Source organism: Leptopilina heterotoma, unplaced genomic scaffold (assembly GCF_015476425.1).
Source record: "Leptopilina heterotoma isolate Lh14 unplaced genomic scaffold, ASM1547642v1 Lhet_190, whole genome shotgun sequence".
In the NCBI taxonomy this organism is placed as follows: domain Eukaryota; kingdom Metazoa; phylum Arthropoda; class Insecta; order Hymenoptera; family Figitidae; genus Leptopilina; species Leptopilina heterotoma.
In genome coordinates, this window is record NW_025110909.1 from 415,003 (window position 1) to 431,521 (window position 16,519).

The 16,519-nt window shown below is 31.6% G+C and overlaps 4 protein-coding genes across 4 annotated transcripts; 2 read left to right on the top strand and 2 right to left on the bottom strand.

Annotated features, from left to right (window-relative positions):
• The first annotated feature begins 9 nt into the window (after positions 1-9).
• Positions 10-4,434, top strand: LOC122500722. Its single transcript, XM_043609789.1, has 2 exons — positions 10-378; positions 508-4,434. Exon 2 carries the CDS (start codon positions 509-511, stop codon positions 4,370-4,372), a length of 3,864 nt encoding a protein of 1,287 aa, XP_043465724.1. The 5' UTR covers positions 10-378; position 508; the 3' UTR covers positions 4,373-4,434.
• Positions 4,435-6,418: 1,984 nt separating this feature from the next.
• LOC122500732 lies at positions 6,419-7,330 on the bottom strand. The gene has a single exon (XM_043609804.1). The coding sequence runs from the start codon at positions 7,328-7,330 to the stop codon at positions 6,419-6,421; it is 912 nt and encodes a 303-aa protein (XP_043465739.1).
• A 3,085-nt stretch (positions 7,331-10,415) lies between these two features.
• Positions 10,416-11,639, top strand: LOC122500734. The gene has a single exon (XM_043609805.1). It carries the CDS (start codon positions 10,416-10,418, stop codon positions 11,637-11,639), a length of 1,224 nt encoding a protein of 407 aa, XP_043465740.1.
• A 2,018-nt stretch (positions 11,640-13,657) lies between these two features.
• On the bottom strand, positions 13,658-15,102 carry LOC122500707 (proline-rich receptor-like protein kinase PERK2). The gene is made up of 2 exons (XM_043609767.1): positions 14,966-15,102; positions 13,658-14,507 (listed from the first exon to the last, which is right to left on the bottom strand). The coding sequence occupies exon 2, from the start codon at positions 14,415-14,417 to the stop codon at positions 13,827-13,829; it is 591 nt and encodes a 196-aa protein (XP_043465702.1). The 5' UTR covers positions 14,418-14,507; positions 14,966-15,102; the 3' UTR covers positions 13,658-13,826.
• Positions 15,103-16,519: the final 1,417 nt, after the last annotated feature.

Here is a 16,519-nt window from a genome sequence, read left to right on the forward strand (position 1 = left end):
ATCAAGCAGCAGAAGAATATTATATGCAAAGTTGGAGAGAAGGAGAGAGCGAGAGAGAGAGTGAGAGAGAGAGAGTCCCAGCGTAGGAGAGAGGAGAGGAGAGCACCTTGGCGTGAGAGAGAGAAGGAGTGAGCGAGAGAGAGTCCCGGCGTAGGAGAGCACCGTCAGAAGGAGTTGACGTGAGAGAGAGTGAGAGGGAGATAGAGTCTCAACGCAGCGGAAAGAGAAAGGCTCCACCGCTACAAGTCGGCACTAGCTGTGACGTGTAGAAGGGAGACCCCGTTGAATGCTTAGGTGACGCGCAGCAGTAGGCAGCATCGTTGTAATTTTAGGTGGCAGCACCGTTCATTTTAGCAGCTTTTAAATACAATTTTCAGAGTAAGATTTTATATCAAAATTTGTTAAGACTTTATAGTTTGAATTATATCTTAAACAATATATTTAAACTATAAAATAAATTTTGAAAAACTGAATTTAAAAAAAAAATATTTTTTCTTTAAATTGTAGAATGGCTGGTAAACGACAGGGAAAAACAAACTTGAAGCCTGAGGTTGCAGAAAAGTTGAGAAAATCCAATTCATCGCTTCTTCAGGAGATTGAAAGTATTCTTCATGCTGCAGAAGATGGCTTTAATTTGGTGAACTCAACTAGAACGGAAATCGACTGGACTCAAAACATCGCAGGATGGATGACTACGTGTGAAAAATATATTGCGAATTTAAGGGAAATATTAAATGAACCTAATTCTTCAGCAGGAAGCCAAAAATGTCTTAACCTAATTCAGCAATTTATTTGTCTAAATACAAAGTTTGAATTTTATTTGAAACAAGGATTTGGAATGGGAGAAAATTCAAAAAAATCAGAATCTCCAGCTGCAGAAATGGATAACATTACGGATCGTGTTCGTTGGAGCAATTGCGAGAGTGCTTTCAAATGTCGTCTTCAAACTAGTTTCATTATTAACTTGATACATATAGATGTAAAAGCATTTTTAGATGATGCTTGCATACTTTTCGAAGAACATATCCCAGATATTATTAAGAGACATGGACCACTAAAAGTTTATGCTGTTCTTGCTGCAAAATTTAGGAAAGTTGCAAATGATGAAGAAAAAATTGAATCAAAATATTTCAACGTAAAAAATGAACAAATTTTCCCAACAACAGTTTTAAATGATTGGTACAACAAGAATATTAAGGAGCCAATATTGCAGAAAGTGGAGGAGTTTGCAGAGAAGGAATCACAATGGACTTTACATTCCATAATGAAATTAGAAATTAATATAAATAAGTACAATGCGATACGTGTAGGTTCATACATTGAGTTACCACGTCAAATAAAATTAAAAAAAGCTTGCATCAACGTTAGAAATTATGATCAAAAATGTTTCAAGTGGGCTGTGTTATCAGCTCTTCACCAACAAGATAATCATCCAACAGATCTCTCCAATTATTATGAATTTGAAAATGAATTAAACTGTGATGGAATAGATTTTCCTTTAAAACTAAAGGATATTTCGAAATTTGAGAAACAAAATAATGAAATCTCCATAAATTTATATGGACTGCGATTAAAAGGCAAGAATTTTATTACTGTTCCATTGCACTTGACTGCTGAGAAAAAGGAGAAGCATGTCAATTTGTTAAGAGTTGAAAGTCATTATGAAGATGAGGGTTCTAGTGATAATGATGATGATAATAATCAAGTCATCTCACTAGATTATCACTACGTGTGGATCAAGAATTTGTCTCGTCTCGTGAGTTCTCAAGTCTCTAAAAACAGAAGTAAAAAATACATTTGCGACCGATGTCTTCATTACTTTACCACGGAGGAAAAACTAACTAAACACGTAGACGAGTGTCAAAAATTAAATGAATGCAGAATTAACCTACCCAAACCCGGAAAGAATTTCATTTATTTTAAAAATCATGGAAATAAAGAAAAAGTTCCATTTGTAATCTATGCAGATTGTGAGTGCCTTCTAAAACCTGTTAGAGATGAGGAAAATAATACTAATACAGAAATTATTCAACGACATGAAATGTTGAGCATTGGATATTATATTAAATGCAGCTATGATGACTCACTTTCCGGTTATAATTCAAGTCCAGAAGGAGTGAATCCTGCCAAGTGGTTCTCCCAGGTGTTGCAGAAAATTGCTCAAAACGTTGACGCAATTATGAAAAATCCAATTCCAATGGATAGATTGACAGCAGAGGAAATTGAGAAATTTGCAGTATCAACAACATGTCACATTTGTGATGGGCAAATTTCTTCACTTGACAAGAAAGTTCGAGATCATTCACATTTAACAGGTAAATATCGAGGCCCTGCACATGAAGCATGTAATTTAAATTATCAAGATTCACGAGTAATACCTGTTGTATTTCATAATTTAAGTGGGTATGATGCTCATTTTATAATTGAAGATATTTGCTTAGAATTTGAAGGCAGAATTGAACTATTACCGTTAAATAAAGAAAAGTATATTTCATTTAGCAAGCATGTAAAAGGAACTGAAATTAAATTTCGATTTATCGACTCTTTCAAATTCATGGCATCATCTTTAGAAAAATTAGCATCATACCTTACAGAATATAAAATTGTCAAACAAGCTTTTTCTAACTTCACTTTAGAGGAAATAAATTTATTAACACGTAAAGGAGTTTTACCTTACGAATATTTAGATAATCTAGTAAAGTTGAAAGAAACTAGATTACCAGATAAAGAAAATTTTTATAGTACATTAAATGATAGTGGGATTTCTGATGATGATTATTTACATGCTCAACGTGTATGGTCTACATTTAATTGTTCTAATCTCGGAGAATATGTAGATTTATACATGAAAACTGATGTCCTGTTATTAACGGATATCTTTGAAAATTTCAGAGATCAATGCCTACTCGCTTATGGACTTGATCCTGCTCACTACTATACAACACCAGGATTGACGTGGGATGCGATGTTAAAATGTACTAAAGTGAGGTTAGAACTGCTTACAGACATTGATAAGCTAATGTTTTTTGAACGTGGTGTGCGAGGAGGTATTAGTCAATGTAGTAATCGTTATGCTTGTGCTAATAACCCTTTTATGGAAAATTTTAATGAGAATGAGGAAATCAAGTATATTATGTATTTTGATGCAAACAATTTGTATGGGTGGGGTATGGTTCAACCACTTCCTTATGGTGGATTTGAGTGGATTCCGGTTTCAGATGATTTTGATTTTAATATTCAAGATGATGAAGCTTTTAGCTACATTTTAGAAGTTGATTTAGATTATCCGCAAGATTTGCATGACAGTCACAGTGATTTCCCATTTTGTTCTGAACACACAAATCCACCATCAGAATTAAAGCAAGCGAAACTTTTGACAACTTTGAATCATAAGCGGAAATATATTATTCATTGCAGGGTATTGAAACAGGTTATAGCTAATGGGTTAAAGTTAGTAAAAATTCATAGAATCATGAAATTCAATCAATCAACATGGCTTAAGTCATATATAGATTTCAATACTTCGATGAGAGCTAAGGCAAAAAATGAATTTGAAAAGAACCTTTTTAAACTCATGAATAATGCTGTATATGGAAAAACGATGGAAAATGTTCGGAAACATGTCGACGTTAAACTTGTAACTAAATGGAATGGTCGCTATGGTGCTGAGGCTCTCATTTCCAAACCCAACTTTCACAGTCGGTCAATATTTAATGAAAATTTAGTAGCGATTGAACTTAGAAAAACAGAAATTTTAATGAACAAACCAATTTACATTGGCTTTTCGGTACTTGATTTGTCAAAGATGCTTATTTATGACTTTCATTATGATTATATGTTAAAAAAGTATGGTAAATCTTGCAAATTGATGTACACAGATACGGATAGCTTAATTTACGAATTAAAATGTGATGACATTTTTGCTGATATGAGGGAAGATATTCACAAATTTGATACGTCAGACTATCCAAAGGATAATATTTATAATATTCCGCAAGCCAACAATAAAATACTTGGACTCATGAAAGATGAGTGTAGTGGAAAAATTATTACTGAATTTGTTGGCTTGCGGAGTAAAATGTACAGTATTCGTGTAAATGGTCAAGATTTTACGAAAAAAGCAAAAGGTGTAAAAGCATCAGTTGTGAAGAAAGATATAGAATTTGATGATTATATTGATTGTTTACATAACTATTCAATTCAAATGAGAACTCAACATGTTATCAGATCACGATTACACAAAGTTGAAACTGTTAAACAAATTAAAGTAGCTTTAAGTCCGATGGATAACAAGCGTTATTTGTTACCAGAAAGTAGCGACACTCTCGCTTGGGGACATTATAAAATAAAGAGAAATGATGATGAAGTATGAATGTCAACGACTTGTCAATGTGTGTATGTGTTTGTGTGTTCAAATGTAAATAATAATATTAAATAAACATATACTTGTAATATGTATAATTGGTTTTATTTATTTATTACCTTAAAAGTTTTACATTTATTTTATTAATTTAACATTGATGTATAATTAATTCATTATTAATTCATTGTTGATTCATTATTAATTCATTGTTGATTCATTATTAATTCATTGTTGATTCATTATTGATTCATTAATGATTCATTATTGATTCATTATTGATTCATTATTGATTCATTTTTGATTCATTGTTGATTCATTATTGATTCATTGTTGATTCATTATTGATTCATTAATGATTCATTAATGATTCATTGTTGATTCATTAATGATTCATTAATGATTCATTGTTGATTCATTATTGATTTATTAATGATTCATTAATGATTCATTGTTGATTAATTAATGATTCATTGTTGATTCATTGTTGATTCATTAATGATTCATTGTTGATTTGCTTTATCTATCCAACTATTATGAGAATTATCAAAGCCTAACCATTTTACAAATATTTTATTTCCACGAGTCTTTAAAACTTTTTCTACAAGATATATATCCGCATATTTTACTTTAAGAAGTTCCTCTTCATAGAATCCACCACTGATTAGTTGATCTTGGTAATCCTTGAGTTTGTAAGTCACAGGTGTAGTTGATGCAATTTTGTCAATGGTAAATATTTCAGTTGTCCAATTTGGAGTATAACCTTTTTCAAAGACGTTTTTGAATTTGCTGACTCGTACGTTATCACCAATTTTAAACTTTGGTCTTCGCTGCGGTATTTTCCTTAATTTTAAAAATCTTCCTTTTAAAGTATCAACATCTTCTGAAGTTACATCTTTCGGTTTCATTCCAATTGTTCGATGTTTGGAATCATTATAATTAGCAATCAAATTTGATAATATATCATACCACTTGTAATTGCCTCGTAAACTAAACTGCATCCACTTTTTCCTCTTGAGTGTTCGATTAAATCGTTCAACAATGGACGCTTTCAGATTACTGTATGTTGAATAAAAATTAATTTTATGCATTTTCATTAATGCTTCAAATTGGGAATTGTAGAATTCTTTTCCCTTATCTGAATGCAGGTTTTTTGGAATACGTTTCTTTGCAAATATAGATTTCATTGCTTCAACAACATCTTTTCCACTTTTACTCTTTACTGGAACAGCCCAAGCATACTTTGAGAAAATATCTATAACTGTAAGTAAGTACTTAAATCCTTTATTTACTTTAGAGTAGGGTATCATTTCTACTAAATCAGCTTGCCAAGTATCATCAATACCACGCATTTCTACTCGACGTCGAGGATAATTTTTTCGAGCTTGTGTATGAAGCTCATGCACTACTGTTAATTTTTTATCATTCATTTTCCAAAGTTCTTAAACGAGCATCCAATTCACTAATTATTTCAGCGTTTCGATATGACAAATCTGGACTTATTTGTCTTTCAATATTTTTTAATTTCTCTGCTACAGAGTCCCCAAACGTCTTTATCAACACTTGACTGTCGTCAACAATTAAAATATTTTTATTTAATTGCTTTTCAAGGTTTCTGATGTCACTTTCGAGAGCTCTTAAACGAGTATCTAATTCACCAATAATTTCAGCGTTTCGATAGGATAAATCTTGATTTATTTGTTTTTGAATATTTTGTAAATTTTCTACTGTAGACGATTCAATAATTTTTAACAAAACGTTACTCTTATCAATATCTGATCGTAATGAAGATGTGATATCATGCACTGGTCTTACTTCGTTTTCTATCATACTCCGAGCAAGAAATAAATTAACTACGTCTCCCTCCTCTTCAGCATTTGCAACGCTGCAAATTCTTCTTCCTTCAACTTCGTAGTCGCCTTGTGAATTAATCTTAAAGCCAACTCCTGGTGGTCCAGGTCGTCCTCTTTTTGCTACAGTTGTTCCTCCTCGATTAAGAGGATGTCCGAATACATCGATGCTCATTTTGAAACTGATCTCAACTCGAGAAAACAATTACTAATATATAATTTTAGCTTCCCGTAACTCCTCAATAATGGACATAATTTCATTATTGTGACTTGGATTACCAGCTTCTTGAGATGCAGTAAGCAATTTTAAACGCTCAACTAACTCATTTGGATCATCCCAATAAATGTAGTCTGGTTGAAAATTTTGCTTTGTAATCATAAACTTTGGAAGAGATGTACCAGTTTTTAATTGCTCTTTAGAAGTTCCATTATTATTAGGAAAAAGTTTGGATATAATATTACTGTACTTTAAACTTTTACTTGTATTGATGGGTTCAGAAGATTTATATTTTCTTTTGTGTGCATTTGACATAATAAGAATTTGTTTATAATTATTCATGTCATCTTCTCTAATGTATGCGACTTTTGTTTTATTTTTAAATAAAAGTTCCAACAATCCAGTGGTAATATTAAAACGTTTGTTTCCAACATTTACAACATTATCTTTAAAATATATTGGTGTATCACCCATCATAAGCGATCCATTTTCATTTTTGTGTACTTCATAAATTTGATCCAAACATTGCTTTCTATTGTGATTTATCAAGTAAATATATTTTCCTAGTACTTTATCATAGTCAAAGTCTGGAATTATTGTTTTATCAATCTCATTAGCATTCATAAAACCCATAAAATCATCTTCAACATCATCATAATCATTTTCACCATTATATTCCTCTTCAACTTCAACTTTCTTTTCTCTCTTTTCAATGTCGGCATTTTCAAGTTTAATATCATTTATAGAAATAATTTTTTGTAAAGGTTCAACTATAGGTTTGAATGTTGTAGTCAAGATATTTTCAGCATCTTCTTTTCCTAATTTAAACATGCGATGCTTACGTCTTATTGCCTCACTTGCTTTGGCAATTTGACGTAAATATTCTTTTTCTTTATTATACATCTTGATGTAACAAGGTCTCAACTTGAACTAAAATAAATTTAATAATTGTTCTTATTTATAGTGAAACAAAACAATCAAAACCTTTCCTATATCTTCCTTCATTCATATTTCTATCCTTATCAATTACAACAAAGCCATATTTGTCAGAATTCCAACAAGCTGAACACAATTCTCGAAATTGAGAAAATGTCATATCCGTATTTACATGATCATCATACACATGCTTTAAATTCTTTTCATCTTGACGAAAAAGAACTAGCAAATTAACATTATCTCGCACCAAATGTTTTGGAATTCTTGCATAAGTATGACATAGATAGAAACTATCTATCAACACTTACATGTCTACCCATGCAAAAGAAAGCCCTTATATTATCTTGCTTTTCACACGCAACATCATCAAATATAAATATAGAATTTGGCTTTGCATTTTGAGGAGAAATTACCTCTTCATGTTCACTAAATGGTAAATATTCAACCCCATCAACTTTACTCACAACTTGCTCCAAAAATTTATATTTTGGTTGTTGCAGTGATTTTGAGTAAAGATAAATATTGTCAAATCTTAAACCATTAGGATCTAATATTAGAGATAAAAGTACATTTGTTTTTCCACAATTAGATGGTCCACAGAATATACCGCGAATACTACCCGATAGTAAACTACCATGACGTTTTATTTTTTTCTCTTGTTGTTCAACAATGGTATCCAGATTTACAACTGGAAGTTTTTGAGGTTGTTTATCGAATCGCATCATGAGGCAGACTGATGGAAAAGTATAAATATTGGGTTTATATACTTTTCAAGTCATTCTAATCTCAACTGCCGTAGAGTACAGTATGATTGTACATCGCAGAATTCGAGGTAAAGGTCTAGTTAATAGTCTCATTAATAAGTTGCCATTTGAATTTCATCTGCCTGGTTATCAATACTGTGGACCAGGCACAAAATTAGCAAAACGTTTAGCACGTGGTGATCTAGGAATAAATCCTTTAGACGCAGCTTGTAAGCAGCACGATATTTCATATTCTCAGAATCGAGAAAGCGTTGAAGCAAGAAACATTGCTGATAGAGTCCTAGCGGATAAAGCTTGGCAACGTGTTTGGGCTCCTGACGCAAGCTACGGTGAGAGAGCTGCAGCTTACGCAGTAACTAACGCTATGAAAGTAAAATCTAAATTTGGTATGGGTATTGAAGAAAGAAGAATAAGAAAAGAAGTAGAAGAAGAAACAAGAAAAGAAAAGGAATTTGTAAAAAACGAACTGCATTAACAAAAATTCTTACTGCTGCTAGAAAATCAATAATTCCTGGAAATGATGCTCGAACCACAATTCTTGCTGCTGTTAAATCTGCTAGAAAAGCTATCAAGGAAGCAGGTGGTAAAAAGAAAATTTCACCACCTCGCATTTTATCAATACCTTCAAAAGTTGGTGGTATCTTACCATTAATTCCAATATTTGCTGGTTTAAGTGCTCTTGGAGCTCTTGCTGGAGGAGCTGCTGGAATAAAAAAAGCTATAAATGAAGCGAGTGCAGCTAAAGAACAATTGAAAGAAGCTCAACGTCACAATAGAACAATGGAATCTGTTGCACTTGGAAAAGGGCTTCATTTAAAACCATATCGACAAGGGTTAGGACTTCACTTAAAACCCTATCAAAGAGGACAAGGAATGCATTTAAAACCGTATCGACAAGGGTTAGGACTAAACTTAAAACCCTATCAAAGAGGACAAGGAATGAGAAAAAAAAAAACGTAAAAATTCCTCAACGTGCATTAACAAACTATGATTTACTCAAGTACTCTAAGGAGTTAAATATTCCTTATTTTCGAGGTGTTTTTATGCGAAATGAATTACCAAAAAGAGGACCTCGAAAGATTGAGTCAGCGATTATTAACCTTGACGATAAAAACGGTCCTGGAACACATTGGGTAGCATATAAAAAGGTTAATAACAATGTAGTGTACTTTGACAGTTTTGGAAATCTTCAACCACCATTGGAGCTTGTCAACTATTTTGGTGATGATATTTTAATAATGTATAATTATGAAAATTATCAAGATTATGGTACTTTTAATTGTGGTCATTTGTGTCTCAAATTTTTATGTAAACAAATTGAAGTGAATAAAAAGTCTATATAAATGAAGTAAAAAAGTTTTATTAATCAGTTTTCAAAAAGACTTCATCATGGATGAATCGTTTACTATAACAATATCTGGTAGTTCATCGGTATTAGAGGCTGAATATTTTCCACCAATTGAATTATTACCTAAAAAAAACTATATTCTTGGACTTGTAGAACTTTTAACATTCAATTCAATTCCTAATATTGATGAAGGAAAGAATAAATTTTATATTGGTAATCAAGTAATCACTATTCCACCTGGCAGTTATGAAATTGAAGATATTGAAAAATATATTCAACATTCTGTTGCTAATGGAACTAAAGCTATAAGTATAAAACCTAATAATAATACCCTACGTAGTGAAATACGAAGCAGTCTTAAAATAAATTTTGAAAAAAAAGATTCTATTGGACAGCTATTGGGATTTGCACCACGACAATTAGAACCTAATAAAACTCATACATCTGATTTACCAGTATCTATACTCAAGGTAAATTCTATCCGAGTAGAATGTAGTATTACAACTGGTGCATATATTAATAATAAAAAAGTCCATACCATTCACGAGTTTTTTCCAATAGTACCAGCTGGATATAAGATTGTAGAAGTACCTTCACACGTCATTTATCTTCCAGTCGCCGTGAAGACAATACGTAATATTCAACTCAGAATTGTTGATCAGGACGGAGATTTAGTAAATTTCAGAGGTGAAACAATAACAATTAGACTACACGTGAAAACAACGTAATGGGCATTGTGTTTGACAGAAAATCTGGTGGAAGTTATATAAACGAGTCAAAATGTCAGAAAACATTCAGTCTCGATCCAGTTCGCAAGAGATTAACATCTCAGAACATACGTTTTCTGAAACAGCTCGGTCTGAAAATTCGTCAAGAGAGAAGAAGAAGAAAATAAAACCTTTTATTAGTGCACTTTTTATTTGCTGTTGTTGCAATCAAAATGGCAGAGACTTTGAATATACTAAGCCCTGTGAAATATGATGATTCATTAGCACATTATGAGATTCATTCTCATCAACCATATGTTTCATCAGCATTTAATAACAGTGATGAGATTAGAATTGCAGTACAACATCAAGATTTGTATATTTTACCCTGTAAAAGTACATTACATATACATGGAAGAATTTCAAAACCTGATAATACCAATGTCACAAACACAAAAATAACTAGCAATGGAATTTGCCATTTATTTAATGATATACGTTATGAACTTAATGGTGTTGAAATTGATGGTTGCAAAAATGTTGGTATCTCAACCAACATGAAATTTTACATTTCACAAACACCTAATCAATTTATGTATGCTGAGAATGCTGGTCATCTAAATTTTGATGATACTAGTAGAGTAACGGATGATGCTGGATATTTTGATGTAAATATACCATTAAGCATGATTCTTGGATTTGCTGAAGATTATCGAAAAATTGTTGTAAATGCAAAACATGAACTTATTTTAACAAGATCTCGTACAGATCTTAATGCTGTGGTTAATATTCTTGGAGTTGAACGTGAAGAATTTAAAATTGTAATTAATAAAATTGAATGGATGATTCCATATTTGTTTGTTGGTGATCGTCAAAAAATTGAATTGTTGAAATTTATTGAAAAAGATCCACTTATAAGTATGAGTTTTAGATCATGGGAACTGTATGAATATCCACTTATACCTGCAACTCAGAAACATGTCTGGACTGTAAAAACATCTACACAGGTTGAGAAACCTCGATATGTTATCCTTGGTTTTCAAACAAATAGAAAAGATAATCATGCAAGATATGCAAACCTTTTTGATGCCTGTAATCTCGTGAACGTAAAACTTTTTCTAAACTCACAGTACTATCCATATGGTAGTTTAAATTTAAATTTTAATCAAAACAAATTCTCTATACTCTATGACATGTATTGTAATTTTCAAACATCATATTATGGAAAAGATTCTGAGCCCATATTATCTAGAAAAGATTTTAAAGATTATGCACCATTGGCTGTTATAGATTGCTCAAAGCAAAATGAATTTCTTAAACAAGCTTCTGTAGATGTGAGATTGGAATTTGAATCTAGTGTAAATTTTCCCGCCAATACAGCGGCATATTGCTTGATTCTTCATGATCGTATTATACAGTATAAACCAATCAGCGGTCTGGTTAAGAAAGTAACATAAGTAGTGGGGGTAAACCGCTAGTATAAAAGTGAAGAATTAACACAGAAATTCTCATTCTGCTGCAACCATGGACTTCATTGTGGACATCCAAGGCTTCAAGAAACCCTACAACGACTTCATCTTCAAGGAGCTGGCCATTATTCCTCTCGAAGAAGATGCTCAACCGATGGTATTCCTGTTTGAACCACCATGCAGTTGGAGTTCTCTACCTGGACGATATAAGAGTGAAAATATGTGGTTGATGCACAACTATCATGGACTAAAATGGACTGCCGGCGATGTGCCATATGACCAATTACAATCACTTCTACAAGATTTGTTAGCTGGTGCTCGTACGATTTATGTAAAGGGATTGGAGAAAAAGAAATTGCTTGAAAGATATGTAATTAATGTACGAAACCTTGAAGATTTTAATTGTCCTTCGCTTAAAAAACTTAAATTGGAATCATCGGCATATGTATGTACCTACCATACTCTATGTAATAAATGGTGTGCAGCAAGTAATGGATTAATGTTACGAAATTGGTTTTTCAAATCTGCAAAGGAATGTTTTGTAAGAAATGTTGATGGAGGTGTTGATGAAGTCGATAATGACAGTGAATATTTTACTGCGAGTTCTACTGAATCGCTTAAAGAATATTATGAAAGTTCTAAACATTTATATTAATAAAAAAAAATTTTTTTTAAAGAAATTATAAGAATTTGTCTATAAATTTTATCCCATCATATTAGTTTAAGACTATTGCTCATGCGCAAAATATAAAAGTAGGGTATAAATTGAGTCGTCTTCAGTATATATGCTCATTAATCGTTAGACAGTTTATACAATAACAATGAATTCTTCAAATCAACAAAAACCAGTGCCAGCACCAAGGCAGCCAAAACCAGTGCCAGCACCAAGACAATCAAAGCCAGAGCCTGCGCCAAGGACACCAAAACCTGTGCCAGCACCGAGAAAAAAGTAAAGTGGGGATATTTCATAGAGTGGGGGTAACCGTGATGAGTGGGGATCAACTCTCTTGAGCATATAATTCTGCGCAATTTAGAGTGGGAGAGAAAATGAATTGGTGGGGTTATCTCTCTCCACGAAAGCCTTTAAAAGGGAACGCGAAAAGACGATTTCTCATTCAACTGCTCCAAGCTGAACGGCAACCACCTCCAAGGACAAGCTGAACGACAGACACCTCCAAGGACAAGCCTGAGAAACAACATGGACTTCCAAAAAATCAATGCTGTTGGACGGATGGAGAGTAAATTCTTGCCCACGAAGCCGCTGTCCGAGCTATCTGCAGGAAGCGAATTCACGGTCACAAAGCTCAAAAAAGTTCAATCCAAATATGGAGATAGGATTGTTGCTGAATTAAACAAAAGTTTCAACATTTTCCTGCCTGCCAGATTTTACAAAGTATTTGAAGTTGAGAGCGCCACCTGGATAGCAATGCAAGATGCAGCGGTGAACAATACTCTAACATTGGTCTACCTTGGAGGACCGTATAATAATATTGAATTCAAAAACAACCATTTAATGTAAAAAAAAGAAAAATTTAATTTTTTAATGTCAATTAATAAACAAAAACTATGAATTTAACAAAGTTTTTATTATTTTACCTCAACATAATCTTATTTTAGTAATAATAAAGCACACATTTCAAATATAAAAATTTATTTCAATAAAATATTTTTTTCTATATATAAACAGCATTTTTTTTAAATGGAAAAAAATTATCTTAACCTAATTTCAGTCTGAATTTGACAACAATAATACAGTTTTTTAATAAAATAATTAATATATATATATAAACAATGAATCTTATTCTAATCTAAATATAACTTTGGTGTAAATAATGAAAAAAAATTAATATAAAAAAAATAGAATTTCTTAACCTAATAAGTACACATTTGGTATAAAAAAAAGTAAGTCTTTATAAAATCTTTATAGAATATAAAAAAATATAGAAAAATTAATATAAAAAAATAGTTTCTTTTATCCTAATAACCTCACAATTGGTATAAAAATAATAACTTTAAATACATATTAAAAAAAAACTATCATATAAAAATACCATGAGTAATACTAATTTTGCTTTAAAAAAATGTAAAAGAGAAGCGTCTCACTTTGAATCGTCTTTGGTTGGCTTTGGTTTCTTTAATTGTAATGTTGTATTTTTGTTTTTTAATGCAGTGATTTCAGTCTTTTTTTATTTTAATTGTTTTTTGTCTTGGTGGAGTTTTTTTTAAGGGACTTATTGGAGCTGCGGGTGGAGTAGGGTGTGTTGGTACAATTAAACCGTCTATCTGTTCTTTGGTTGGTGTTCGTGGAGGTGTCAGTTTCTTAGAATTTAATTTTATATTTCTTTTCTGTTCTGTATAAAAAAAATCAGGTGTTTGTGTAGATTTGGATGTAGATGGCGTTGGATTTAATGGTGATGGTGGTGAGTCGGGTGTGTATGATTCTCGTAATGGTGCTAAATTATTGCCGATTTGTTCGTGGAGTGGTGGTGACATTGGTGATAGTAAAAAGGTGGTAATTTTTTTTTCCTTTGGTGGTGCTGGTAGTAAAAATGTAGATGGTGTTGGATTTAATGGTGGTGGTGGTGAGTCGGGTGCGTATGATTCTCGTAATGGTGCTAAATTATTGCCCATTTGTTCGTGGAGTGGTGGCGACACTGGTGATAGTGAAAAGGTGGTAATTTTTGGTGGCATTTCAATTTTATTATGTAAAATCAGTCGAGTACGATGTGGAAAAAGATTGTTGGATGTAACAAAAGATGAACCCATTTCTTCGGGAATCGGTTGAAAAATTTCACCTTCTACGGGTAGCGGAAATCGTGCAACCGGTTCTGCTACTGGAGGAAATTGGTCCTTGTCCTGTTAAAAAAATAAATTTTGTATGAAAAACGAAAAAAAAATAGTTTCATAACTTTATTGCAGTAAAAGAACCATTATTCTATAAGAGTGAGAGAGAAGGAAACACCTTAAGATTACTCTTTCTCTCTCTAACACATTGCGTAGTCTTACGTTCACAGCTTGGACACTGCTTGCGTAGGCAACCGCAACGAGAGTAAGAGAGAGTATCTCTGTCTCTCTCACACCAATGCGTGCTGCTTTACGGTACACCCACAGCTTGTTACCGCTCACGCATGCATTCAAGCGGTTGCCAAGTTCTGAATGCACCTTAAGTCAAACAGCATAAGAGTCTACTCACTACATGTTACACTATCTATGTTTTAAAAATTTGAATTTAGAAAAACAAATTATTGTTTTTAATAATTTATTCTATTAACTTTAAAATATATTTAACGTTTAAAAAAAAATCTTTAACTTACAATTTCTTTGACGTAGGCAAATGCTTTCTCTCCTGAGTTTATGTGCTCTGGCAATATTCTCAGGTCTGGTATGCGCGGTGCTTTCGAAATATACCTGCCAATTTCCTCCTGTCGCAGTTCCTGAGGAATCTATAATATTTATGTTTTTATTAATTTTTAAAAATATTTACATCTAATTATTATTATAAAAAAATTGTTAAAAAATAATAATACATTTTTTTTCATTTGTTTATTAAAATTTGTTAAACTATAAAAATAATTCTTAAAAATATTACTTATTACTTTAAATTTAAAACATAATTTTTATTATTATTTTAATTTTAATAATTTATACTCGTTTCTTGTTTTAATATTTTCATTAAATATAACTAAATATTTTAAAAATAATTATTAAATACTTACTTCTCGAGCTCTCCTTTGAAATTCTTGTTGTAAAGTTGTTATTAACAACACATTAGCACCAAATGTAAATTTTGGTAATGGTAAATCCATTACCTCTCTGTATCCATTTCCCGATTTTCTTGGATCTTTTAAAACAGTGTGTGTCACAGTCGCAGTCACTTTTGCTCTTTCCATTTTTTTAATTTTTTAATAGTAACTCTAATTTTTTATAATAATTTTTAATTTTAAAAATAAAAGAATAATTTTTTAATAACAATTATAAATTTTTAATGCTAAATACAATAATATTTACGAGAATTTAAAGTTAAATAATTCTCCTATAAAAAAAAAATACTATTCCAGTCGAAAATTGCTTTAATACTGATTTCATTCATTACATCTCTATCATGTTGACAGATTTGTTTATGTGTTCCTAGAATTTGAAATTTGATCAAGGGCCACATACTTGAAAATTTTAGAGGGTTTTGTCTATATATTTTTTAAAGGTATATTCGAATGAAAAATCATATACATGAAATGGACAGCGCATGTGCGACGGGCCTGATGCTTTAAGCTAGTCTCATGAGTATGCTGCCGCATAGCTTTAAGATAGTCTCACGTTGCTCTGACGTCACACTGGCAGCCGCAACTAGTGTAAGAGAGAAAGTTACTCTGTCTCCCTCACACCAATGCGCTGCGTATAACGGTAGGCTCACAACTTTGTCCAACAAAACTGCGCCACAGCGGTGATTTAGGGAAACACAATCGATCGATTTTTTAAGTGACAATCAATAGTGTAATCTATACAGTATAGCTACAGTCTTGATCTTTATTTTTAATGTTAGCAGAAGTCAATGTGCAATGTTTTTGTTTACAACATGAGTTTTATTATTAATGATGAAACGTTTAAACGATAAGTATAATTTTATAAAAATTAGTTAATTAAAAATTATTATTTTAAAATTGTAAAATTATTATTTCCTTTGTAAACAAATTACTTCTAACCTTAAAAGATTTTGTATTATTTTCAATGTTTTGATATTTTTAATGGAAAATTTTACTTTTTTTATAAAGAAATTAATTGCAAATAATGAATTAATAATAGTTAAATAATTTGCATTCTTTATTTAGAAAATTATTTTAAGGTTATATTCTTCAAAATTTTAAATTAAA

Bases quoted from the DNA above. Each gene is read 5' to 3' on its own strand.
- LOC122500722 (XM_043609789.1), top strand. From the start codon at position 509: ATGGCTGGTAAACGACAGGGAAAAACAAACTTGAAGCCTGAGGTTGCA.
- LOC122500734 (XM_043609805.1), top strand. From the start codon at position 10,416: ATGGCAGAGACTTTGAATATACTAAGCCCTGTGAAATATGATGATTCA.
- LOC122500707 (XM_043609767.1), bottom strand. From the start codon at position 14,417: ATGGGTTCATCTTTTGTTACATCCAACAATCTTTTTCCACATCGTACT.
- LOC122500732 (XM_043609804.1), bottom strand. From the start codon at position 7,330: ATGTATAATAAAGAAAAAGAATATTTACGTCAAATTGCCAAAGCAAGT.